The sequence below is a fragment of the Lipotes vexillifer genome, unplaced genomic scaffold (assembly GCF_000442215.2).
Source record: "Lipotes vexillifer unplaced genomic scaffold, Lipotes_vexillifer_v1.1 scaffold584, whole genome shotgun sequence".
Classification (NCBI taxonomy): domain Eukaryota; kingdom Metazoa; phylum Chordata; class Mammalia; order Artiodactyla; family Lipotidae; genus Lipotes; species Lipotes vexillifer.
Window position 1 is genome coordinate 4165910 of NW_006783036.1, and position 27461 is coordinate 4193370.

Consider the following 27461-nt stretch of genomic DNA (forward strand, 5'->3'; position numbering starts at 1 on the left):
GGCATTCTTTCTGCTTCATGTACCAAGAGAATAACACCCACTGCTTTCAGAAACAGTAGCTCACAAAGCTTCTCCTGGCGGGTAGGTTGGAATCTTGGGGCTCTGACAGGAGACAGTTTGAGCGGGATTCAAGAGATGACACTGGATCGTAGGGGTTAAGGTAGAGAACAGAGCCTTTTCTCTTCTCCTTTTAGTTTAAGTAAACTTTTTAAATTGAAATACACCATTCATTCAGAAAAATATGGAGATCACAAACAGGCAGCTCACTGAATTTTCACAAAATGACCAAACCTGTGTAACCAGCATCCAGATGGAGAAACGGTACAGAAGCCACCCTCGGGCCACTTCAGGCCCTGCCTCTACCCTCCCAAGAGAGGCCTCCACCCTGCCCCCCCCACCGTGGATAGTTCCTCCTGTGTTGGAACTTTATTTAATCAGGTAGTGTATATAGAGTCTTTCGTGTCTGGCTTTTTTCAGAACATCAGCTTTTCAAATCTGTCCTGGTCCATGTTAGATTGAGAACAAGAAAACGGACAAGACGAGCCTGCTTGTCTGTTTCGGTCCCATTCCAGTTAACAGGTGGTCCGTGAACTGGGACCCTGGTTAGATGTTTGACGTTCAAACAGCCACCTAGTTGGAAGCTGAGTTAGGCCACATAGAGTATGAATGTCACATAGCTGGTGATTAAAGGGTAGTGACTTCAGGGCACTTCAAAGCAAGGTAATTCTCCCATAGATAACTCGATAGATCATGCTTGCTAAGCCTTTATTCTGTTGCAAGTACAGCCTAGGCACTACCGTAATGAGGTGAGGAAAACATGCTTGCCTATCTAAGGTAGGCCAACATCCTATCTCTTGCATGAGGTCTATCCATGGGGCTATTGATGCCACAACTCTGACTCGTTTAAATGATGAATTCCAGATGGTTTCGGAGTTTGAAACACAAATCTGTGCTTGCGAAATCACCCTACAGTAACAGTCCTCTGTGGCCCAGGTGCCGTACCTGACAGAGGAGCTCTCTCTGAATGGAGTTTGGTGCTGTGATGTTTCTCCACTGGGAAGCCCAGTTTATAGCACACTATGTATAAACTCTAAATGGAAGTGTTTGTATTTCCCTTGGCAAGCAAATTGGACTGTGTATATTCTTTGTGATCTAATCCAGCAAGGCCAATTATGGGAATAGAGCTTTAGGGCATAGCATGACTAATCTGCTTAATTAGGTTTACTTTCTTAAATGCCAGGCTTCCAGGGGTGGCTAGTGTGGGCTCCTGGAAGAGAGGAGGTCTTTAATAGGTTTCCAGCTTACCCAAGGATACATTTTACATTTGTTTTTCTTATGCTTATTTTAAAACACTAAATGTGCAAACACTTTGGACAGCTTGATAAGACTCCAAAATGCTGTAGTATAACTGTTTCCCAGTGAATCCCTCCCTAATTTATGACCTGAAAGTCTATATTTTTTCCTTGCCTTTATCTGTTTTCACAGTGTCTACTTGAGTTGCTGTTGCTGTCCTTGGTGGCATCGTTGTTTAAGTTTCCATAAATATTCATCTCAACCTGTGTGGATTGTAAAAACAAGTTCCAATGCAGAGCTCAGTGTAATTGATTAGTGGAGCTTGTCCCATATGTTCGCTGGCATTGGTGGTGTTTAAGTAACATTTAGCACATTAACTCTGTCATAAACAATGGTGTAAATTGTGTCGCTACACGTATCCTATAGTGTCTGTGGTAGTAATCCGTAGCACTAGACCAACAGATAAAAAACAAAGGGGCTTCCCTGGTGGTGCAGTGGTTAAGAATCCGCCTGCCAATGCAGGGAACACGGGTTCGAGCCCTGGTCCGGGAAGATCCCATATGCCGCAGAGCAACTAAGCCCGTGCACCGCAACTACTGAGCCTGCGCTCTAGAGCCCATGAGCCACAACTACTGAGGCTCGCGCGCCTAGAGCCCATGCTCCGCAACAAGAGAAGCCACCGCAATGAGAAGCCCGTGCTCCACAACTAGAGAGACCCCGCGTGCAGCAACGAAGACCCAATGCAGCCAAAAATAAATAAATAAATAGATTTTTTTAAAATCATAAAATACGTCAGGCCCATGACTTGCTGTGTGTCCATGGGCAAGCTCCTTCACCTCTCTGAGTCTCACGTTCTTCAACTGGAAAAGGACAGTGACAATAACGCCTTCCTCGTAGGGTCGTTGTAAGGCTAAAGGAGGTAATATGTGTGAAAGCAGTTAGCACAACGCCTGCCACACAGCAGTAACATTCGGCAAATGTTAGTCGTTGTTAATACACTCAGACTTCACCCTTGCTCCTTTGTGCAGAATGAAATTGATTCCGCAGTGGAGATGTTGTTATCCTTGAAAATGAGCTACAAAGCTGCCACGGGGGAGGATTACAAGGCTGACTACCCTCCAAGGGACCCGGCACCTGGGAGTGATAGTGGCCTGGATGCCACAGAAGCAGGCGAGGATTTTGTGGACCCATGGACAGTACAGACAAGCAGTGCAAAAGGCATTGACTATGACAAGCTCATTGGTACGTTATGGGAAAAGCCCCAGCTTTTAGGAGTGATTCCATTGAGTTGATTCCACTGATGTTTTCTAATTTGAATTAATCATACATCCAGTCAAGCTTCAATGCCAAGGGGAAAATAGATCCTAAAATTTTTTGTGGTACATTATATTCCCAGAGGATTATTTTTAATTAACATAACAATATAAAATAAATCTCAAAATAATGACTTATAGTAGATAGCTTAGTAGAAGCTTTTTCCTTTTTGTGAGCAATTCAGAACTTGGGGAAGGTCCATGGAACTGGGCATCTTTACAGTCACTTAAATTGTCTCTAACTTAGTGGGTACAAGTCAGTCATAGATTACTTAAGGTTTCTCCTCCAGTGTGATACTGAGTGTGGAGCTAAACAGCTGGAAGTCAGCTTAAGAAAGATGACTCCTCACAGGTGGCAGGTCCTCACTGCCAAGCCCTTCACTGGAGGGCTTCCTGCTCAGGAAAATCCTTACTCTGAGATCATTGATGGCTGTCAAAAAAGAAACAGAACTAAAATGTTCTTACCTAAGTCTAAGCCATTTTCCATGATTTATGTATAGACTATCAATGAGGGAAAATTCTCTTGAAGGCAGCCGTTAATTCGGTTAAAGACTATTTAAATTTATGGTTGTGAGAATATAAATTATAGCTCAATAAACAATAAGCAGTGGGGGCGTGGGTGTGTGTGTGTGTGTGTGTGTGTGGTTGCGGTTGCCTGGAGTTGCTAGCTAAACTGTATTCTGGATCTGTTTCCTGTCAGAATCCAATCCCAGACAAAAGAGCATTTTGTTCTGTAATTTATTTTCTGTTCTGCGGGCTGTGACCTGCACTCTGGGCTGGTGGAAGGGACCAAAGCCTAAGGCCTAAAGAGGCCTGGGTCTGTTGAGACTGTGCATGGATCACAAGTCTTTCCCTCTCATTTCAGCAATATCACCAAACCTCCCACCACCTAAGATCGGCATCTCTTCTTTTTCTTCCAGTTCGGTTCGGAAGCAGTAAAATTGACAAGGAGCTGATAAACCGGATAGAGAGAGCCACGGGTCAGAGGCCGCACCGCTTCCTGCGCAGGGGAATCTTCTTCTCGCACAGGTCAGGGTCTTCTCACCGCAGGGCCTCCCACCCCTCCTCTTCTTTTAATGAAGAAAACCAGCAGGGTGCTGTTCCCTCAGACCCCCAGGCCCTTGCGGCGAGTGGTTGCCAGTTGGCAGAAGGCCGGTTCCACCTCCTGTGCTGGCAGTAACTGGCTGTGGGATGGTGCCCGTCCCTTCACCTCTGGCCCTTAGTTTATTCATCTGTAAACTGCCCACCTCACAAGGTGGAGGTCAAGTACACAGCAGGTGAGATTCATGCCAGGTTACGTGCTATAAACTATAAAATGTCACAAAACAAAAGAGATGAACGTGTCCAGGTTCAGCATTTCCCATGAGATAAGCAGGAGGCTTCCTGAAATTACATACTTCTTCCTCCTATTGTACTGGCCTACTCATAAATAATAGCCAAAGAGAAACTAATAGTATGGCTGAGTTGCTTTGCTGTGCACCTGAAACTATCACAGCATTGTTAATTGGCTATACACCAATATAAAATTAAAAGTTAAAAAAAAATTAAAAAAAAAAAAAGAAACTAATAGAGCGAACATGCACAGAATATCCCTACCTGAGGTCATAAATTCCATGCAGATAACATCAGAGAACAGGCGGCTTCTGAGTGAGGTCTTGCCTCTCCCACCCCACACATCGCCTCGGGTTGGGTTCAAGGCCATGTTCGTGGAGTTTATAGTCCAAGGTAGGGTTGTTGTGTTCTGCCCGCACATCAGGGTTACGGAGAGCACGTGCAGGACAGAACTCGGCAGTCTGCCGAACACTTTAAATTCTACAGGCAGAGAACTCCAAGCCCCGCTCAGCCCTCTTTCTGGGCAGAATGCAAAGCTTTTTCCTCAATTGAGATTTAATTCACATGACATAAAATTCACCTTCTGAAAGTACATAATTCAGTGGTTTTTTTGGTGTATTCACAAGGTTGTGCAACCATCACCACTGTCTAATTCCAGAACATTTTCCTCACCCCAAAAAATAACCCTCTGCCCATTAGCAGTCACTCCCCATTCCTCCCTCCCCACCAGCACCACTGGCAACCACTAACCTACTTCCTGTGTCCATGGATTTGCCTGTTCTGCACATTTCATATAAATAGAATCATACCACATGTGGCCTTTTGTGTCTGGCTTCATTCACTTAGCACCATGTTTTCAAAGTTCCTCCATGATGTATCATATGTCAGTGCTTCATTCTTTTTCATACCTGAAAAATATTTTATTGAATGGACATACCCTCCCCCATTCAACAGTTGATGGACATTTGGGGTATTTTCACTTTTGGGTTATCAGTAATGCTGCTCTGAACACTTGTATACAGGCTTTTTTTTTTAATAAATTTATTTATTTTATTTATTTATTTTTGGCTGTGTTGGGTCTTCATTGATGTGTGAGGGCTTTCTCTAGATGCGGTGAGCGGGGACTACTCTTTGTTGCAATGGGCGGGCTTCTCATCACTGTGGCTTCCCTTGTTGTGGAGCACGGGCTCTAGGCACGCAGGCTCAGTAGTTGTGGCACGTGGGCTCGGACTTCTCACTGCAGTGGCTTATCTTGTTGCGGAGCACAGGCTCTAGGCCCTCGGGCTTCAGTAGTTGTGGCGCGCAGGCTCAGTAGTTGTGGTGCATGGGCTTAGTTGCTCCGCGGCATGTGGGATCTTCCCAGACCAGGGCTCGAACCCGTGTCCCCTGCAATGGCAGGAGGATTCTTAACCACTGCGCCACCAGGGAAGTCCTGTATACAGGCTTTTATGTGGACATATATTTTAAGTTCTCTTGAGTGTGTACGTGGGAGTGGAACTGCTGGGTCATAAGTTAACCATTTAACTTTTTGAGGAGCTTCCAAACTGTTCTCCACAGTGACTGCATCATTTTGCATTCCCACCAGCAAAGGGCAAACAAAGGTCCCAATTTCTCCACATCCTCGCCAACATTTATTATTTTCCATTTTGTGTTTTTCCATAGCCATCCTAGTAAGTGTGAGGTGGTGTTTCACTGTGATTTTGATTTGTATTTCCATAATGACTAATGATGTTGAGCACCTTTTCATGTGCTTATTGGCTTTTTTTATATATTCTTTAGAGAACTGTCTCTTTTGATCCTTTACCAACTTTTTAATTGGGTTATTTATCTTTTCATTATTGAGTTATAATAGTTCTTTATATATTCTGGATACTAGTTTCTTATCAAATACTTGATTTGCAAATATTAGCTCTTCATTTACAGTGTCCTTAGAAGCACAAGTTTTTAATTTTGATGAAATCCAGTTTTCTTTTGTTTGTTTTTCGTTGCTTGGTGTCATATCTAAGAAACCATTGCCTAATTCAAGGTCATGAATATTTACACCTGTTTTTTCTTCTAAGAGTTTTATTCTTTTAGCCCTTACATTTAGGTCTCTGATCCATTTTGAGTTAATTTTTGTATATACGTGAGGGAGGATTCAACTTCATTCTTTTGCATGTGAATATCCAGTTGTCCCAGCTCCATTTTTTGAAGACTGTTGTTGAATTTTCTTGACACTCTTGTTGAAAATCAATTGACCATATATTTAAGGGTTTATTAAATATTACTACATAGTCTTGATTACTGTAGCTTTATAGTAAGTTTTGACACTGGAAAGTGTGAGTCCTCCAACTTTGTTCTTCTCAAGATTATTTTGGCTGTTCTAGGTCCCTTGCATTTCCAAGTGAATTTTAGGATCAACTTGCTAATTTCTGTAAAAAAAGGCAGCTAGGATTTTGGTAGAGATTTTGCACTGAATCTATAGATCAATTTGGGGAGTGTTGCCGTCTTAAAATATCAAGTCTTCCTATCCATGCACACAGACGTCTTTCCATTCACCAGGTCTTTAGTTTCTTCCAGCAGTGTTTTATAGTTTTCAGTGTACAAGTCTTGCACTTCCTTTTTTTTAATAAATTTATTTATTTATTTTTGGCTGCGTTGGGTCTTTGTTGCTGCGCGTGGGCTTTCTCTAGTTGCGGTGAGCATGTGGCTACTCTTCGTTGCGGTGCGGGGGCTTCTGTTGTTGTGGAGCACGGGCTCTAGGTGCGTGGGCTTCAGTAGTTGTGGCACGTGGGCTCTAGAGCGCAGCCTCAGTAGTTGTGGCACACGGGCTTAGTTGCTCCGTGGCATGTGGGATCTTCCCAGACCAGGGCTCAAACCCGTGTCCCCGACATTGGCAGGCGGATTCTTAACCACTGTGCCACCAGGGAAGCCCCAAGCCTTGCACTTCTTTTGTTAGATTTATTCCTAAGGTTTTGTTTGTTTTGATGCTGTTGAAAATAACGTTTTCTTCATTTCTTTTTTGGATTGTTCATTGCTGTTTCTGAAGGGAAAGCGCAATCCTGTGTGTTTCCTCTAGCTCAGTGCTCACTGCAGCTCTGCTTCACTTCTGATACCGGATATGTGGGGTTTCCACACATCAGGAGGTTCTGCAGCACAAGCGGGTGTCTTACAATTTAACCCAGTTCTGACACTGTCTACCTGGAGATAGCGTCTGATCCCACAGGTTAAGGGCTCAGTCCTGCAAGACTGCCCCCCACCTCCCTGCTTCAGACAAGATTCACGAGTCCGGACTGTTACCCGTGCCATAAGTCAGAGGGCCCCATGACTGCTTTGTGGAGTGAATTTGCCAGAGCACCTGACATAAGTCAGGAAAACATTTTACTTACTAGATTACCAGTTTGTTATAAAATGGTATAATTCAAGAACAGCCAGATGGAAGAGGTGCACAAGGCAAGGTGTGTGGGAGCACAGCGTTTCCATGGTCTCCCTGGGCACCTCTCTCCCCACTTCTCCATGTGTTCACCAACCCGGAAGCTCTCTGAAGCTGTCCTTTGGGTTTTTATAGAGCCTTCACTACATAGACGTGATTATTTAAATCACTGGCCACTGGTAATTAAACTCAATATCCAGCCCCTCCGCCCTCCCCAGAAAGTGGGGCGAAGGCAGGGGGGACTGACATTTCCAATCCTCTAATCAGAGTTAGCTCCCCTGGGAACCAGCCCGCCTCCTTAGGTTATCTACGGGCTTTCCAAAAGTCACTTAAGTAACATAAATTTTAGTGGTTGAAAGGAGCTTATTATATGAATAACACTCCTATCTTTATCATTCTTTTCACTTAGGAAATTCCCACAATGGTTAAAGGAGCTCTGTGCTTGAAACAGGATAGAACGAAGACCAAATATATATTTCTTATAATCAATCACAATATTGCACTACTGTGTAGAAATACCACAGCTGATTTTTGTTTGTGGATCTTACACGCTGCAGCGTTGCTGAGTTCCTTTATTAGTTCTTATTAAAAAAAACAAAATTCAGCCACATAAATTTGAAGATCTAATTATCTTTATCCAGTGATTCATCAGTCAGGCAGCATCCCATCTAGCAACTAGAAAGGCGCTCCAAGGGGTTTTACAAAATGGAAGCTTTTTACAGGGAGAAGGGTGGGGCAAGGGAGGAATTAGCAAAAGGAAAAAAAGGATTATTTTTAGGCCAGGACATCTTTTTGTGGAAGGGAATAGCAAGGGTTTTACCATGCAGATTGATTCTTGAGGGATCGAAGGTGTAGGGCAGGAGACAGTTTACCTCATAGGTGCTGAGCAGAAAATTCCAGTCTGGTTGATTAAGATTACATTTCTGGGGAAGGTGGAAAGTGCAGTTAAATCAGATATTAAGTCTAGGTTTAGTATCATGGGCTTTAACATGATACCATTTGGGGCCTGTGGTTTTCTTTTTAACATTCTCTTTTTTTTTTTCTTTTTTTGTGGATTCTGGAGCATTTTTGTTGTATAGAATTATTTCACCTGCGAGTAAGGGTAATTTTACTTCTTCCTTTCCAATTTGGATTTCTTTTTCTTGCCTAATTGCTCTGGCTAGAAATTCTAGTACAGTCCTTGTGAAAGTGAGCATCCTTGTCTGATTCCTGATCTTAGGGGGAAATCTTTCAGTCTTTCACCATTGAGTAGCTGTGGGTTTTCCATAAATGCCCTTCATCATTTTAAGGAAGTTCCCTTCTATTCTGAGTTTGTTGAGTATTTTTATCATGAAAGAATGTTGGGTTTTATCAAATCCTTTTTCTTCCTCTGTTGAGATTATCATGTGGCTTTTGTCATGTTTTCTGTTAATACCGTGTATCACATTGATGGATTTTTGTATGTTGAACCAAGTTTGCATTCCTGGAACAAATTCCAGTTGATTATGGTGTGTAATCCTTTTTATATGTTGCTGGATTTGGTTTGTGAGTTGCTGAAGAATTTTTCGTCTGTATTCATAAGGGACATTGGTCTGTAGTTTTCTTTTGATGTCTTTGCTTTGGGTATCAGAATAATACTGGCTTCATAGCATGAGTTGAGACGTATTCCCTCTTCCATTTTTCTGGAAGTTTGTGAAGGATTGTTGTTAATTCTCTTTTGAAAATTTGAGAGAATTCACTAGTGAAGCCATCTGGCCCGAGGCTTTTCTTTGTGTGACTTTTTTTTTATTCCTAGTTCAGTTTCTTTGCTTGCTATAGATCTGTTCAGATTTTCTATTCTTGAGTCAGTTTTGGTAAATTTGTCTATTACATCAAGGTTGTCTAACTTGCTGGCATACAGCTGTTCCTAGTATTATTCCCTTACAATCCTTTTTAATCCTACAAAGTGTTTAGTACTGTTGATTTTGGTAATTTGAGTCTTTTGTTTTTTTAGCTCAAGCTTTTTTTATCTTAGCATTTTACAGTTCTCACTGCCCTGTGACTTATTTACTTCAGTATTATAATGCTGTAGGCTCTTGGTTTAGGGAGGCATAGGGCTTGAAGCTTTGGCCATGCTCAAATTTAAGAATGCCTCTCAGATCTGTAAAGTAGGTATTTGATGAGATCTGCCACGCACTGTCTCCCTCTGCAGCTGAGGGGTCCCTGCTGGAAGCCATCCTCACAAAGCTGAGCTCAGCATGGGAGCCTCGTCAGCACCCTGCCCTCGGGACAGCACATCGTGAGTGCTCAGAGACTTCCTACAAAGCCATCTGGAGCAGCTCAACCGGGACTTCCCTGGCAGTCCAGTGGTTAGGTCTCCGTGCTTCCACTGCAGGTGGCACAGGTTCAGTCCCTGGTCGGGGAACTAAGATCCCACATGCCACACGGTGCGGCAAAAAAATAAAAAGAGCAGCTCGTGGGACGGCTGTACTCTTTTTCTTTTCTATAAGCCGATAAAAGTTTGATTTGATTACTCGTGAGAACCAAAGGACTCTTTTTCTTCCAAAATCAAGTGTTTCATTCTTTCCTTATTTCAGAAGCACTGCGTAATCATTCCTTGAGGAAAAATCAAAACTATGCACGAAAACCAGAATCCCCCTAATCCTATCAGCCCAGAGATAAGCAGTGTTAACCCCTGGTCTGGGGTATAAGGAGAAGTCACTTTCAGAATACTCTTGTCTGGGTTCTCCTACCCAGACCTCTGGAAAAGGCAGCTATTCCTCTTTTATTTGGGCATACTTTGCCCAGAAGCAAAGAACATTCACACCCTGGAAGGGTGGTTTCATACCCTGCCAAATGTTGCAGTCACTGGCAGGGTTTTTTTGTTTGTTTTGTTTTTTTGGGTTTTTTTAACATCTTTATTGGAGTATCATTGCTTTACAGTGGTGTGTTAGTTTTTGCTGTATAACAAAGTGAATCAGCTGTACATATACATATGTTCCCATATCTCCTCCCTCTTGCATCTCCCGCTCACCCTCCCTATCCCACCCCTCTAGGTGGTCACAAAGCACTGAGCTCATCTCCCTGAGCTATGCGGCTGCTTCCCACTAGCTATCTATTTTACGTTTGGTAGTGTATATATGTCCATGCCACTCTCTCACTTTGTCACAGCTTACCCTTCCCCCTCCCTGTGTCCTCAAGTTCATTCTCTACATCTGCGTCTTTATTCCTGTCCTGCCCCTGGGTTCTTCAGAACCTTTTTTTTTTTTTTTCATTTCAGATTCCATATATGTGTGTTAGCATACGGTATTTCTTTTTCTCTGACTTACTTCACTCTGTATGACAGTCTCTAGGTCCATCCACCTCACTACGAATAACTCAGTTTCGTTTCTTTTTATGGCTGAGTATTATTCCATTGTATATATGTGCCACATCTTCTTTATCCATTCATCTGTTGATGGACACTTGGGTTGCTTCCATGTCCTGGCTATTGTAAATAGAGCTGCAATGAACATTTTGGTACATGACTCTTTTTGAATTATGGTTTTCTCTGGGTATATGCCCAGTAGTGGGATTCCTGGGTCACATGGTAGTTCTGTTTGTAGTTTTTTGAGGAACCTCCGTACTGTTCTCCATAGTGGCTGTACCAATTCACATTCCCACCAACAGTGCAAGAGGGTTCCCTTTTCTCCACACCCTCTCCAGCATGTATTTTTTGTAGATTTTTTGATGATGGCCATTCTGAACCGGCAGGGGTTTTAAAAATACAGATTCCCAGACGTCACCCCAGACCCACTGGACCAGAGTCTGTGGAGGCACACCTCAGGCAGATGTGGTGTGGAAACAGCCGGCCAGGTGATTCTGATGTACCGCCAGGGAGGAGGCCTCTTCGTGTGCACTGTCAGTGGACCCCAGTCCTTGGGGAGGGTGGATGATTCCAGAATAACTCCCAGATGAAGACACCTGGTCCCAGTGTAGCTGAGGGAGCCGAAAGCAGATCTCCACCTGGGGGCATCCTTCACTTCCCTCCCTAAGTCAGGACTGTGGGAGCCCTGCAATTTCCCCCGTCTGGGCCAGCAGAGTGTTGATGCTGCGTGGTTCTCAACAAGGACTGGGTGGTGTTGGCCTGGTGTCACTCCCAGGAAAGTGTGTGAAGCAGGCAGTATGTCAACGTCGATACTTGGAGGAATTCCAAGAGAGGTCCAGTGTCTGACCAACATTTAAATACATTATTCCCAATTTGCATGTCTCACACTTTTAAAACAGTCACAGGAGAACCAGCTCAGAAGAAGTTTCCTGCTGTTTTTACAGCGTAAGCGCCACGGCTAACAAGCTCTAGTGATTATCCGGGTTGTCTTGTCTGTTTATCATTTCCAAATGAGCATTCACACCACGATTTTTTTCTCAGAACATCACACTATTTTCTTTTCTCCTTTTTCCTTTAGAGACATGCATCAAATTCTTGATGCCTATGAAAATAAGAAACCATTTTACCTGTATACGGGCAGGGGCCCCTCTTCTGAAGCGATGCACGTAGGTCACCTCATCCCATTTATCTTCACAAAGTAAGTATTGCGTTGTATGACTGTTCTCACTTGTATTAGCGAATCAGAAATGTTAGTCACATTGCTGATCGAGTATGGTGTATAAAATTAGTTTGTTATTTTGAAATTCTTTTGAACCATGGAGGGACTAAATCAGCAGTATATCTGCCAATCATAGATAATAAATGTATTATTTTGCCAAAAAAAAAAAAAAGCAAAGATTTCTGTTAGTCACAAACCTTGTCTAGAACTGACAAGACAGTACTGGTTCACGTCTGCCTGAACAACCAAGGTCTTGGGGAGTTGCTGCCTTTGTGGCTTCTCTTCACCCTGTTCCTGGTGTCACTTTAGCGGGATGTGGGTGGTAGAGAAAGCACTGCTTTGGAGTCAGTGGACCTGCGTCCTCCTCTTCCCCTGTCCATGTGACCGTAGAAGAGTTACTTCTCTGGGCCTTAGTTTCCACATCTGCCAGAGGGAGTAATAATACCTACCACCTACAGTTCTCGTAAGGCTTCAAAATAAAGTGTGCAGGGAAACCAGCACAGAGCTGACATGGTAATAAACGGTTGTAGCCCTATTAACAGGAGTCAAATTCACAGTGTGATCAGAGCGTGTGATTTTGTGGGCAGGGTCGTTTTGACATAACATTGTTAGCAGGAACCGTGTTTTCAGAGGCACAGTGGCGTTTTTCTGCAGGGAAGTGAGATGGCAGCCTTCTCCCCCCCTCTCTTAGGTGGCTGCAGGATGTGTTCAACGTGCCCTTGGTCATCCAGATGACCGATGACGAGAAGTACCTCTGGAAGGACCTGACCCTGGATCAGGCCTATGGCTACGCTGTGGAGAACGCCAAGGACATCATCGCCTGCGGCTTTGACATCAAGAAGACTTTCATCTTCTCTGACCTTGACTACATGGGGTAAGGAGAGAACGCCTGGCTGCCTTTTAACTAAGTAGATGCAGATTGTAGACAAGTCATCACGGCCACGGCTGCAGCTGAAACACCTGAAGCATCTCGAGGTCTGGAAAATGTTTTTCTTCCCTTATTAAATGTTATGGTCTGGTTTATTGGTTCATTGACAAATAACGATTTCCATCCTCAGCTTGTGACAGATGTGCATCTGTGTCGTAGTTTCTCTCCACAGATGGTCAGTTGTGCCAGTTTGGGTGTCTTTCTCTTTCTCAGTGTACCTTTTTCCCTACAGAGAAAAGACTCACTGGTGACACAATTCCCTCACAGTCTAGTTAAACCGGACACTTAATAGTCCAAAAGATTTCCTTCTGGAAGTCCTCAAACTGTAACTTCTGCGGTTTTGAACTTCATTCCAGACGACTACCAAGAAGTGTGTTAGAAAAGTAAGACTCTGTCCGCCGCCCCAAGAAGAATGCTCTTCGGGTCACCAAATATTGCACGAGCCCCTAAGATGTGGCGCTCCCTGCACGGCTCTGGCCGCCCATGGGGGACAGTGATTGAGGGCCCGACTTGCTGATGGAGTGTGGCCCCTGTTAGGAGATTCGTTAGAGGCCCAGACAGGGTGTAGTGGAAACACCAAAGGGCTGTGTGAGCAGTAAGTACAGAGGAGCTTGCTGATTAACATTGCCCCAGAAGGGTTCCTCTTGTAACTACTGAAATCTAACGGGTAGCTTTATAGCCATTGAGAGAAAGACACGCCTTGGTATGAAATCTGACCTTTCTAGCAGCCAGTAAATGAATGAATTTTCTAATTTTACCTATTACATTTTATTAATCACTCTCTTGTGGGCACAGAGGCATTGTGGGGTCCATGAAGAAACATGACCTTCCAAGGGAGGAAAATAGACCTGGGTTCGAGTCCCAGGTCTCCTCTGTTCAGGGTCTGTGAGTCAGCAAGTCTGGTCCATGAAATAGGGTTAGATGAGACCTTAGCTGTCACCGTTATTATCATTTTCATGACACTTAGTTTTATTTCTCTCCCCCTATTCCTTAAAAGGACCTGATTCAACTTCTTGAACCCATAGACACACCATGGGTTCTGCTGCTCTTTTTAGGACAAGGCAGTGCTGGCATCACACAGTCACTGGCATCCTTTTGTGCAGCCTCTTCCCACCCACCGTGGCCCCTCTCAGCCTCTGGTCCCCCACCAGCCAGCGCTCTTTCTAAAAGGCAGGTGTGGCTCAGTCCCCTGCTCACAGCTTTCCTGGTTCTCCATCATCATAAAGTTCTCACTTTCTCCTTTGCACACCAGCCCCTTGTGATTTGGCCTGTGTTCCTCTCTGGTCACCGCCCCCTGCAGCTATACAGAACAATTTGCTGTTCCACACCCTCGCCTCTGTCCCTGCTCTTCTCTGCCCTGACCCCGGGACTCCCAGCTCCGCGGATTCCTATGCTGCCTGCCAAACACGTGGTCGAGCACCGCCTTCTCCTGGGAGCTGTCCCTCCTGCAGCCAGATTTAGGTACCCCCCTCTGGTTCCCCTGCACCGCGGGCCCCCCTCTGGTGCAGTGTGAGGGGTTGTCCTCTCGCACTAGACCAGTAAAGCAGCGGTCACGGCGTGCTCGCTGTGGCAGGTGCCCCCCGAGGCCCCGAGAACACAGCACTGAGCAAAACAGAGTCCCCCGTTGTGGTGCTGAGATGTTGATGGGACAGAAACAAACGCCTCTGATGAGTCCTGTGAGAATTTCGGGGCGGGGGGCGTGAACTTTGGAACAGTCCACGTGAGAAGACCACCATGGCCCACCGTGCTTTCAGCTCGTTCTGAGAGAATGTGGCGTCTGTGGCCACTGGTTTCCACCCTGTCTTTCTGGTACCTGCAGCTTCAATTCTGCCACCTTTGCTCCCTAAGAACTCCCTTTTTCTTTATGAACGTGGGGTAAAGATGAAAGCCCAGACAAAGGGCCTGTCCTAGCTCTTCTTAGGTATTTTATGTTGAACCTAAAGTTAGGAGGGACATTTAAATGTTAAAGGCTGTTTTCAAGTGTCTTTTTCCCTTTAAGAGTTTCTTCTAAACACTCAAGCGTTTTACTTTTTTTCTTGAAGTTTAACTCAAAATCTAAATCTCTGACTTCATAAAGCTCCTTCCCAAGCCAATCTTCCTTACGAACAAGAAACACGGCAAAGCCTCCTCCATCCCCTTGGGGGGCTCCATGGGGGAAGGAGTCGGTGCTGGAGCTGAGGCTTCCCGCCACCCTGTCCTCCCCCTCCACGTTTGGGCCCAGAGGGGCCTTCCTGCCAGGACCCCTGAGGGGTGGAAGGACACTGCTCCAGGACGCTGAAAGCCAGTGGCCCAGACCCAGCTCTGTGCCGGGCTTGGTTTGGTTCCTGTGGGCAAGTCCTTCAGTTCTCTGAGCTCCCGTTTTCCTATGCAGTGGGGGGTTACTACTAGTTAGGGGTGGTCTAGCCGAGGGGTTCAGAGTGCCCTGCCTGGGCTCGCGTCCTGACCGCCACCTCCTGTGTGACTCGGGCAGTGAGTGTTGGACAGGTGTTTATTGAGCATCTACTACATGTCAGACTGATGCTGGGGGTTCAGCAGCCAAGACAGTTATCCAGCTGCTCTGTCAGGTTCTCTCTAACGGGAGTTAACAGGTAGTAAACCAGGTGAGAATGAGTGTTGTGAGGACAAAGGAAGAACAGAAAGGACAGGGTGGTTAGCTCAGTGGATGGGAGCACCTACGCTGCAGGTTCATGAGGACTGACCACTGAATTGCTGCATGTGGAGCACTTTCAGCAGAGCCTGGCCCTGGTGAGTGCCCAGTGTCACTCTTGAAAAACTCTTCCAACTTAGAACCCTGTCGCTCATTTACCTGCCTGTGTGAGGAAATCCAGGCCATGTTCTCCAAGCTATGTGAGTGTGAAGGGCAGGTGTTCTTGGGGGACAAACTGGTACCCAGCCCTCATATACAGGATGCAGCTGGGTCTGTTCCTGGTCCCCAAGGCGAAGCCTCGGGGTGCGTCACGCTGCATCGGCACAGGGGCGAGCCCGGGGGATAGACATCCCTGGGGGGTGGCAGGGGGTGGCCATGCTCTTGGTGCAGCCAGAGAGCGACCCGGCCTCCAAGAACGGTCAAGGCGGCCTTCTTCAGAAGCACTGCTTCTGATACTAGGGATGCCGTAGACTTTCCCTCCTTGTGGGGCTTGGAGGCCATCTTGTGCAGCACGACCCCAGACAGAAGAGGATGGGCCTACCGGCTGATCTGCCCAGGGGACTAGTATTGACGGTCGCCTCAACCCCAGGATGCATGGAGTTCTTGCCCATCCCCCCCTGGTGGCATAGGCAGCACGAGGCCTGCTGCTTTTCCCCAGGAGACCCCTGGCACGGGAGGTCGCTCCTGTTCCAGCAGGATGAACGAGCGGGCATCTCTCCAGGTGGTTATCCCGCTCTGCTCTCTGATGTGTTCAGTATGCGTCGGGGGGTGTCGGGGGGGGTGACCTGTGCTGGGAGTGCTTTGCTTGCTGCCATTGCTCGTGGCGCGTCCTCCGCAGCACTGTTCCCACCCTGGCCGGTGCCCCCAGGGCTGAAGTGGAAGCCACCATCCCTCCCCTGCTCTTGCTCCCTGTCTGAGTGGGACTCTGCTCAACTCAAACAGACCCTGCTGCGGTGGCCTTGGCCTTTACTGGCCTCCCTGCCTTGTGGCTGCCCTAGACCCAGGCAGCCGGCATCCCTGCGCTTCTGACACTCGCCCCGTGCCTGTCCAGAGGCATTCGGTGGCCCTCCGTCAGGGCCAGAAGCCTTAAACTCTTCAAACGCTGTGAGATGTGGTGAGAAAAGCACAGGCCTTGGGGCCAGAGGAGCCTAGGTTTGGATCCCAGGTCCTAGATTCACTAGGTCTATGACCATAACCTCTCTGAGCCTCTGTGAAAGTGGAGGCGAAGCTGCCGCCTCACAGGGGAGCGGGGCAGTGGCAGTGTATCTCCTGCACTCAGCACAGCTCCTGCCCCCTGATAGTAAACGGCAGCTTTCCCGCCTTTTTCCTGTTTATCTTGATGGTGCCTGACACATGGTAGGGCCTGGAGGAAAAGCTACTGAGTATGTTAGCCAAAAGACGCAGTGTAAGAAGCCCCTCTGGGTTTTGCCCCTTCAGCCTAGTTCCTTCTAATAGCAGAATGACTGCCACAGATCCAGGCCTCGTATTCACACCCCTCACTACCCAGGAGAGTTCGCCCTGTCCAGACAGCCTGGCTGCCCCACGGTGGAGGGGACAGTGGTGGCCGGATGCAGAGAGGACCAGCTGCACTGAGACAGACCCTCCTTCCTGGGCCCGTCAGCTGCTATCCGGACACTCCCATCCAGCAACAAGTTGCAAATATCCTTGAACAATGAGGAGGTTAATCCACGTATAACTCACAGTCGGCCCTCCACAGCCTAGGTTCCCCACATCCGTGGATTCAACAAGCCAAGACCATGTAGCACTGCAGTGTTAACTATTGAAAAGTACCACGTGTAAGTGGACCCGCGTTGTTCCAGAGTCAACGGTAATCTCCCACGAGAAAGCACACAGTCCGTCTCAACAGAAAAGCTGCACTGGGGCCCCCAGACTGAAAGCCCCATATGCTCAGCCAGTGACCCTGGCAGAGTTTAAGTATCTCACGTTAGCCGCTGAGCTAACCACTGAGTCTGCTGTGTTCTTGCCTTGTTTGCTCATCAGCTTCACGTTGGTTTCCTTCCACAGGTAGAGGTGTGCTCGCCTCGCCTCCCGCAGGCATCTTTGCCTACAGGGGGCGCCACGGCGCCTTCCTCCCCAGTGTGTTCCGGCCTGTGTCTGGCCTGCCATGTTGTACCATCTGCTGCTTTGCCCTCAGTGGATGCCACCCTCTGGGTCCGGGGTTTGATTCTGATTGTCTTTGCAGGATGAGCCCAGGCTTCTACAAGAACGTGGTGAAGATACAGAAGCACGTCACCTTCAACCAGGTGAAAGGCATTTTCGGCTTCACTGACAGTGACTGCATCGGTAAGGAGCTGCTGCTGCCCGCGGTCCCCACCCAGCTGCCCTCAGAAAGGAGCCGAGCTCAGCAGGAGGCAGGTTGACGCGCTTGGTGCCTGCCCGGGGCTGAGCTCTCTCTGAGATGGTAGCATCTGCAGTTTGTCTCTTTAAATAGGTGGGTTTTCCCTGGAACATCAAGAGCTGGTGTGATGCCTTTGGCCCCTTTTCTGGGCCATGTGGAGCTATCCCTCGGGACACACTCTGTCCCCTCTCCTTAGTCATCCGTTCGTTTTAAGGTTTAGAAGGAAGAGAAGGGTACGGATGACTTCTGTCCTCCGCCTGCTCCTGGGATGCCAGTCCGCGTGGGAGGCCTTGGTGGGGGCCCAGGGGCTGCAGGAGGGCCTGCTCTGTGGCCGGAACCTGCTGTCTTTGTCTCCCTGGACCTCAGCTTCCCCACCTGCAAAAGGAGGGTCCTGACTGGAGGCCCTGGGAAGCCCACCCTGCCTGCCCTCCCTCGCTCTCCTTCCAGGCTTGTCCCCAGTGGATAGGCCCCCTTTGCCCACGTTTACGCCCCTTTCCCTGTATCTCCCTCCATGCCCCTTTCAGATGCATTGGCTTTCTCTCCTTTGAGACCCTTAGCTCCTTGAGCAGAGGATCAGTCCTGAGACTAGTGGCTGGGTCTCCGGACCCCCCTCCCCTTTATTTTGGGTGCACGGCCCCAGGCCTAGTAGCTGCCAACCTGGGCAGCTCCCAGGATGTGCCTGCAGGTGCTCTGTGCTGGGTGTGCCTGCTGGGAGGGAGCACATTCCAGGGCCCACCGTGAGGGGCCTGTAAGGAAGAGTGCAGAGAGAAATGTGCAGAGGCCTTATTGGGAGGCTTTTCACATAAGCAGAACCCTTTGATGTTTCGGTCAGATCCATTCCTGACAACTGGAGCATAAACCCTGTGCTTTTGAAAGGGTTTCTTAACCCTGGGAATCCTGGCATCGACTGGAGAGGTGTCTCCCTGAAGGCTGCCCAAGTGAGTAGGGAGACAGCAGGCACGATGAGGAGCTGCACACACTCTGCTGCCAGGAGACCTGGGCTCGAACCCTGGCTCAGCCACTCACTGACTGCACACTAGTCCCGGGAAACCACAGAGGCAGTCTGAGCCTGGTGTCCACGTGCATAAAATGGGGACGACAGTGACACCTTCTCCATAGAGTCGTGGGGCATAGACGAGCCCAGGGAAGGCCCTGAGCCAGAGCCGGGGATGCTCAGTGCTGTAAAGGGGGTGCTGGTGCCAATGGCAGCTGCCACGTGGACACCCAGAGGCAGAAAGGAACCCAGAAATGAGGTGTGTCTTTCTGCAGAGGGGAGAAAACAGCTGCCGGGAGGAGCATCACAGAGACAGCAGTTCAGGACCGGAGCCACGTGGGCTACCTGGGAAATGCCTGGGCAGCGCAGAGGGGTAGACTGGCCCAGCTCCACTTATCAAGGGTCACACCAAGATCCATGCCCTTTGACCCCAGAGTTCCGCTTCTGCGGGTCTAAGCAAATAGCAGTAGCAGCGTTAACAACAGCAGCATCCAAAATATTGAGAATGTTTTATGTACCGAGATGTCATGATTTATCATAATTAAAGCTGAGGAACAACCCAGACGCCCAGTGGGTAGAGAACGGCTGACTGTCTAGGGTACGTGTATGGGATAGAGCATGGGTACAAAGTGGAACCTGTAAAGAACAGACCAGAGGAGAATCACAACTGAACCGCAGCGTGTGAAAGGGAGAGAAAGTGCGTGAAGAGAGACACAAACTGGGACTATAGGGGTTTTTTTCTTCCTTCTACTTTTCTGTAGTTTTCAGGTTTTCTTTAATGACTGTTACTTTTCCAGTGGAGAGAAAGCCGATTTTTGTTCACCCCTTTTACAGTTCCAGCAGGAAGCGGTCTCGTGCATAAAGATGTTTTGTCCTCCTTTCCAGGGAAGATCAGTTTTCCTGCCATCCAGGCCGCTCCCTCCTTCAGCAACTCGTTCCCCCAGATCTTCCGAGACCGGACAGATGTCCAGTGCCTCATCCCGTGTGCCATCGACCAGGTCAGGAGGCAGGGCCAGAGCTGCGTCATCCTGGGTGTTGCAGGAGGTTCTCTGCCCTCTTCGGTGGGAAAGGAGGGCCTAGAAGGTGTTGCAGGGCGGAGCTGATTCTTTGAACTCACCGGGAGCTTGGGGCTTGCTGTGAGGCCCGCTCAGGGGTTGCTCATGGGCTAGCAGCTGGCCCACTTCTCCCACTGTCCCCTCCCTCCCCACAGGACCCCTACTTCAGGATGACCAGAGACGTGGCCCCCAGGATCGGCTACCCTAAGCCAGCGCTGCTGCACTCGGCCTTCTTCCCCGCCCTGCAGGGGGCCCGGACCAAGATGAGTGCCAGCGACCCCAGCTCCTCCATCTTCCTCACGGACACGGCCAAGCAGATCAAGACCAAGGTGAGCGGCGCCCGGGCGCAGGCGGCCTCTGCGCAGGGCCACACCACGGGGGGACACACGCGTGGCGCTGCTCTGTCCTTTGGCCTCCGCTGCCACGGGGGCCCTGAGTTCCAGGGTCCAGGCAGCCTGTCCCCGTTCCCAGATAACAGGGGGATTTTCTTATTTGTGTCTTTTCATGTGGGCAAGGCTTTGGAATTTTTTTCTTTCTTTTTCTTCTCTGATTTCCTCACCAACACTGTTCGGGAAGCAAAATCACGGCAATTTTCTTTAGTTACAGTTAAACGATAGAAAAAATGTAGTGTATTTCTGGGCATCAGCCGTATTCCAGGAGCTGGGCCAGGTGCTTTCTTTATGTTTCTAGGTTTTAATTCTCACTGGGAGATCGTGGTGTGTTCCCTTTAAAGACAAGAAGGATGAGGCCCGCAGAGGATGACCAGCTTGACCAGGTTTCCACCGGAAACCAGGAGATGCCCTCCCGGCCCACGAGCTGCTGTTACCAAGCTGGCAGAGGCTGGTTTTCTCCAGAGCATTCTCACTGAGACTCAGGACTGATAAGCCTCCTTCCACAGTCGGGTCCCGCCCGGGAGTGCTGTGCCCGGGCCGGCATGCAGCAGGAGCTCAGTAAATATTTTCCGGGTCACCAGAGAAACGGGAAATCAGAATTAGTTTGAACTTCCTTACTTTTCAGGGCCGCACTTCTGTTGCTCAGTTCTGAACTGCCAGTGTGTGTTCAGTCCCCTCACTGTTCCACAAAGCTGTTGACATTTTATTTGGAACCAAGTGCACGCTTGCGGGTTGGACGATTACAACAGGAGTGACAGAAACTGTACTTGAGGCATGTAGTGCATCCATCTGAGTTACCACCGGGCCCCTACCCCTTCTGGAAAGTCCCAAATTCTGGTTGACAATGGGGAACCCTTAGTATCAGCACTGTCTTCCAGGAAGTGGTAGCCGCCAGCTTTCCCAGCCTCAGCAGGGCTTTCCTTTCTCTTTCACTTCTGGCCGAAAATTCCAGAGCACGGAGTGCGTTAGAGGGGAAGGGAAGCTCCTGTTCCCTCTAGCAGAGAAGTCATTTTGTTTTGTTTTTGAAAGTTGTTTTAAAGAACTCATTTTGGCTCTGGGACATTTTTCATTCGCTCAGGACCAGCAAAGACCCGAGGGCTGGGTGAGCAATGAGTGGAGGGTCGGGAGCCACCCAGGCTGCCAGGGTCACGAGCACCCTGTGGGGCAGGACAGGGTCAGGCCAGGCCCTTGTTCCCAATCCCCAGGCCCACCTTCAACTCCAGAAGCAGAATCTCCACGCCAGCCAGGAGAGGGGGCATCCACTCCAGGCCCCTCCCACGAATAACAACAGTAGAGTGCTGGGGACACGGCAGCTTGGCTGCGTGATCACCTGCCACGTGCTCACCTGTGCAAGCTCACTGAGTCCTGACAGCCACCCCGGGGGCTGCGTCCATTTCGTAAGCAAGGAAGTAGGGCTCAGAGGGGTCCGGCAGCTTCCCTACTTTCACACAGCTGCGAAGCAGTGGGGCAGGGCCGTAACCCGGGTCCCGCACGGCTTGGGCCCTCGGGTGGCCTGGAGGCAGGAGCCCTGGGTTGTCTGGGCCCCGCCACTTACCTGCCATTGGTGGGTGACTATGGCTGTCCAGGTGTCACTGTCAAGTGGGAGCAGCTGTACAAAACTGCAGACTAGGGGCAAGGCTTCCATGAGATCACACATAAAAGTGGTTGCAAACTGTAGAGTGCCACCCAAATTTAAGATTTCAGTTCAAACGTGGATCATTGGACCGCTCCTTTGTCACGCGGGCCAAAATGTGCCTCCCGCCTCCCTGGGACATCATGCCCGGGGACAGGTCGGAGCTTGCGCTGTCCCTCAGAGCCGCTGGCACTCCCACCAGAAAGTCCAGCTTTCTCTGGCCTCACTCGTGGCCGCCAGCCTCTGCCCCATGATGTTAGTCTGCGATTCTGGATGATCCAGTTGGGAATCTGCTCCGGAGTCCTGCTGGGAGGCTTACCAAACGTCTCCGCTGAGACTGTTGACACACCCTTTTCCAGAAGAAAATGAGGGTGACGTTTGTACGTGATAGGTTTCTCAAATAGTCGTTGAAAGAACATTGAAGGAGCTTTGTCTCCCCTTTTTGGCTTTTCTTCTCTTACCTCTTGACCCTGATTTCTCTAAGATTATCTTCATTTTGTTAGTTTCTGAGTCTTTCTTTCTTCAGCTTCTCGAAGTGCCTGTCTTTAGGTGGGCACCGCCTGCGGGCCCTGTCCACCTCGGTGCTCCTCACGGGTTCTGCCCTCCCGGGAGCCCTGTCCTGTGCCTTGCATCCTCCCGTCCACGGTGGGGGGTGTTGGGGGGGTGCTCTGCTCTCCTGTCCTCCGCCAAGAGCACGCCCTCCCAGGCAGCAGCTGCCCTTCTCTGGTTGTCCTTTTTGCTCTGAAGATGGCTCATATCTGTCCTCTTACTGAACCCGAGGACAGTAGGACATTTTCCCCAAATTTCAGCACAGGTGGTGCTTTGGCTTTCCTGATTCTGTTCTGTGTCTCTGGGGGTTGGGGAGGTCAGAGCTCATCCTCCCTCCGGTCCCCCCTTCTCCGCAGTGAGCCCCACGGTGGCCCGTCCCGGGCTCGGTGGGAAGGAGCAGTCCGAGGGCTCCCCCCACTGCTCGGGCCGGCTTGCACGCGCAGGGCGGCGGTCCAACAAGCATGCGTGTCCTCTCACTGGCGCAGGTCAACAAGCACGCGTTCTCCGGAGGCAGAGACACCACGGAGGAGCACCGGCAGTTTGGGGGCAACTGTGACGTGGACGTGTCCTTCATGTACCTGACCTTCTTCCTGGAGGATGACGACAGGCTGGAGCAGATCAGGAAGGTGAGGTGGGGGCCCAGTGCCACATGGGACCTGGGAGGCCTGGCAGCCACGCTGGGGGCAGCCAGCGTCCCTGGTGCCTGAGGGGCAGGCACTCAGCTGAGACCAGATTAGAGTTGAGTAGGTCAGGCGTGTTCTGACCACGTGTCCAGAAACCTCATGAACAGATAGTTCCCAAAAGAGAAAATACAAACCGCTAGTGAGCAGCCACTAGTCTCACTACCCACTAGTCATTGAGAAATAGAAGTGAAATCAAGACGCCTTCAATGTTGAGACAATTCCACCACCGATTTAGCGGGTTTGTGCCGTATTTGCACTGATTGTAATCCAGACGCTTTGGGGCTCACCCGGGTAAGTCGAGTGTTCCCTGCGTGCCTCTCAGCGAGCCAAAGAGCCCGAAGAATGTTCATAGCCCCTGCTTCAGGTTTTCCAATTCTTGGCATCTTTTCCAAGAAACTAATCCTGAATAAGAAAGAGCTCTCTATGCAAAGATGGTAAAAATGATAGTAGCAAAAAGTTCAGAAGAGACTCTGTACAACAGAGGAAACCTTAACTGAGAATTGTGAGGAGGGATTATTACGCAGGTGTGAGGTTTATGATCACACGGGAGAATACGCCAGTGATAGTGATAAAAGGACACCAAATTGGACGTGCAGTGAGGTCCACTATGTTTAAATACAACGCACCAGAAAAAATCTAAAAGGAAGCATGCCAGGATATTAGCAGTGGCCCTTAGCCTCTGGGCACTGGCTTTGCAGGGGATTTTTTTCTTTACTTTGCTGCTTCTTTGTGGTTTGGGTACCTTATTAAGTTTGTTCAGTAAGTACATGTTACCATCACAATCAGAAAATGAAAAAAGATTGGGCAGAGATTTTAGAGAAGCCAGTAAGGCTGAAGGGGGCAGCCACGGGTTCAGGGCTTGGAGTCCCCCGACCCCGCAGGAGGGTGGGCGAGGTGGGGTGGCAGACCCCATTGTTCCCCTCGCTGTGCCAGCCTGAGTCGCGGCTGCTCACCAGGGCCCAGAGTCATTTTAAGAAAGGCATGGTTTAAGGTTCTCGTTTTTCTATGCCGCCTGTGTGCCAGGCTCTGCATGGGTGGTGCCCGGGCAAGGGAGGTACCCAGGGCGTGCGCAGCCGTTTCTCACGTGGCCTGTCTCCTCCCGGGCAGGACTATGCCAGCGGGGCCATGCTTACCGGCGAGCTCAAGAAGGAGCTCATAGACGTTCTGCAGCCCTTGATCGCCGAGCACCAGGCCCGGCGCAAGGAGGCCACAGACGAGATAGTGAAAGAGTTCATGACTCCCCGGAAGCTGTCCTACGACTTTGAGTAATGCTCACTCCCTATACATTTCCTGAGATGTAATTTACCAAGAATCCCAGCCCAGTCGAATCACCACCTCCCTTAGGCTGTGTCACACGGTAATTACTGGCCTGGTGTCTATAAGCCCTCTGTGTGTATCAATGCTGTTTCTTCTGCTGAATGTCATTCCCTGTCTCCTGTGAGCATAACCCTGTGGGGTGACTGGGTGCCGGGTAACACTGAGTGGTCACACAGACAAGTCCAGCTGGAGTCTCTCCCACAGAGCAGCCCCAAGGATGTGCAGCCTTGGGCTGGATGTCCACTGGCCAGCCTGTTCTGGTCCATAGGACAGCTCCTGTTTGAAAGCATCCTACATCCAAACATTCTCTTAAACATGCTCTGTCAAAGAATATGCAGCCTGTGTATGCATACCTGGAATCAAGATGTTAATTCTCATAAAACCGAAAAGAAGTGCTTCGAAAACTTGTTGAGGGGGAGCTTAATGGGCACGAGAGGTATTTCAGCACATGCCCCCAAAATCAAAAAAGAAGGCTGGCCAAGAGCTTTGCTAAACATTTAACCAAGAGACCCCTCAGCTTGAAAGCTGCCTTGAACGTTTCTGAATATTGGCCAGAGTGGGCCAGTTTTTACTAAATTGAGTCTTTTGTGGGTGAAACTTCCCAGTTTACGTACTAAACTCCAGACCGTGCATGTACTGTACTCCAGAAATCATGCTGTTTTCCCTGAACATAGTAATATTTTGTTTGCACCAAGTAATCCTAGATCCATCCTGAGAACTGGTGGCTGCTTTACTCTGATTGTGCCAGACGCTGAGGGGAGTCTGTTGCCTTTGCTGGTGCTTTTGTTTTGACACTTGACTGGCGTGGAAGTCTGTCTGCGCAGAGCAGTGCCCTGCCTGTGCCCCAGACGGGTGGGCACAGCTAGGCAGCGTGCAGTAGCCCTCGAGGCCCTCGGCTGTGTGTCCATGGGAGGCCCGTTTAACCGAGCGCCCTGTGTAGTTTAGGAAAAGCAATGGCCTGTCTCGGGGAAGCCCTGGGTCCAAGAGCCTGCCCTGGCTGGAGGTGCTGGGTCCACTCCTGGGTGCCCCACTCTGGTCTCACTCATGACAGATAAACTTCCTTTGGTCCCGCCTGTGTCACTGTGCTCCGTCTGGGGTTTGAGGGGTGAGCATAGGCCTCGCTCCAACGCAGGGCAGTGCCGCGCCTGACCCTCCGTGGATGCCCTTGCTCCTGCACGGGTCATACCGGGATGCGTGTGGGATGGAAGCGCGGTCCCGGGAGCCCCACGGTGTGGAGGTGCAGGCTTCGGGAAGCAGCTGGAAGCGGCGCCTTCCTGGCGCTCAGCGGTCTCCCCGTGCTGGTTTCCACCCTCCCTGGAGGTTCCCAGCAGCTGCTGGAGAATGCAAGCAGATGTCCTTGTCTCGCGGACAGCACGGGGGCATCAGAGCGGCGCCATGTAGCGACAGGGCCCAGGCCAGGGGCCCAGCCGGAATGGAGCTCTGGGCTCACTCTGCCCGCCCACCCTGTACTGCACGTGGGCAAACAGAGGCTCAGGAGAGGACTGTGACTTGTCCGAGGCCACACAGTGAGTTGTGACCAAACATGCCCATCCTGTCTCGTGTGCTGTCTCCTCACACAGGCTGTCTTACATGTGAGGGCCCTGAGGTTTCCACCTGGGTGGCCGGGTGCCGTGTGCAGCACGAGGTCATCCCGTCTCCTCTCCCGGCCTCAGCTCCCGCTGGACCGGATGTGGCCCGTGGAGGTGAGCCCAGAGGATGGCGAGGCTGTGTGGCCTGGGCAGCTGAGACAACCTCTCTCTGCTCCATTGTGTCCACGTCACAGGAGGGACCACAGCAACGTTCCCGGGGTGGCAGAGCCGCCCCTTCACCCAGCCAGAGCCTCCAGAAGGAGTGGGCGTCATCCTAGGGCCACAGAAGGGTGGGGCTGAGGCCCCACACAGGCCAGTGACTTTGGGTGGGACCCCCCGTTCCCCGTAAAACAAAAGCACTGACACCTCACGTTTGGGTCAGCTGGGCCCTGGGCCAGAGGGCAGGTGACTTGCCCAAGGTCACTGCTGGTAAGGGCCACAGAGCCTCCCACCCGCCACATTTTGCTGCAAACCAGTAGATTCTTAAAGTTCCCCGAGAGATGCCGTGGATGAGGATGGGAAGGTGTGTGGCCCGGCGGTGTTGGGGGGCTGAGGCAGGAGGTCGGTCCCCAGCCCCCATGACTGTTAATGTCCACCCCTCAGACCTTGCTCCGCCTCTGTCCCCAGTCTGGGGGAGCCCAGTGGAGCTGCATCTGAGGGGCACTGAGGAGCCCGCTGACGGCAGTGGAGAGCTGGGCCAGGCCCTGCGCAGACTGCAGCAGATGCGGCTTGGAGGCCCTATGACCCCCAGTCAGCACAGGCTCTGGGAGCCGTTGGGTGGCCACCCTTTATCTCCCATTTGAAACTTCAGGTGCAGCCTGGACTTGGTTAGGGTGGCCCCGTTCAGTAGGAGAGCCCAGCTCTGGCCCGCTGACACTGGGCCCAGCCCTCCTCTTCCCTGTCCCTTCACGTCCACCCTCCGAAGGGCCCTGCTTCCCAGAGGCTGCAGCCAGAGCGAGGCCCGGGCCTTCCTGCAGAGCCACTTCCCCAGCACGGCAAAGCTGGTGCTCCGTGACCGACGGTCCCCACCCTCCCCATGAGGAAGGAGGAACTCTCCTTCCAGGGCCAAAGCAAGAGGACACACTAGTCGTCTTCTTGCCAAAAGTGGACACAGGGTTTGACGAATATTGAAACCTTTTGTTAGGAGACGCCCTTCTCCCAGCACCTGGCCAAAGCATCCCAGCATCTTTAACTGCAAGCCCGATGAACTTCCAGGAATCCACTGCGGGACTTCGTTCACTCACTCATGCATTCATGCATTCCACACTCCCTGAGCACCTGCTGCGTGCCAGGCCCTGACATCAGGCATGTGTAGCCTGTGCACAGCTTATCGTCTCGGGGCGGCGGTGCGGGGGCGGGGGGGGGGGGGTGTGCAGGAGGGGGGGAAGGGACCAGACCCCAAACCAGGCCCCGTGGAGCAG

General features: G+C 50.1%; 1 protein-coding gene across 1 annotated transcript in view; it reads left to right on the forward strand.

The window, feature by feature from the left end:
- The window catches only part of WARS1 (tryptophanyl-tRNA synthetase 1), a 28431-nt gene extending 4028 nt beyond the window's left edge, over nucleotides 1-24403 (forward strand). The window contains exons 2-10 of the mRNA XM_007455637.1: nucleotides 2322-2535; nucleotides 3527-3635; nucleotides 11754-11873; nucleotides 12586-12768; nucleotides 17673-17773; nucleotides 19708-19820; nucleotides 20033-20206; nucleotides 22937-23077; nucleotides 24242-24403. Of these exons, the coding sequence (XP_007455699.1) occupies nucleotides 2322-2535; nucleotides 3527-3635; nucleotides 11754-11873; nucleotides 12586-12768; nucleotides 17673-17773; nucleotides 19708-19820; nucleotides 20033-20206; nucleotides 22937-23077; nucleotides 24242-24403 (1317 nt within the window). The remainder of the gene's footprint in view (nucleotides 1-2321; nucleotides 2536-3526; nucleotides 3636-11753; nucleotides 11874-12585; nucleotides 12769-17672; nucleotides 17774-19707; nucleotides 19821-20032; nucleotides 20207-22936; nucleotides 23078-24241) is intronic.
- Nucleotides 24404-27461: the final 3058 nt, after the last annotated feature.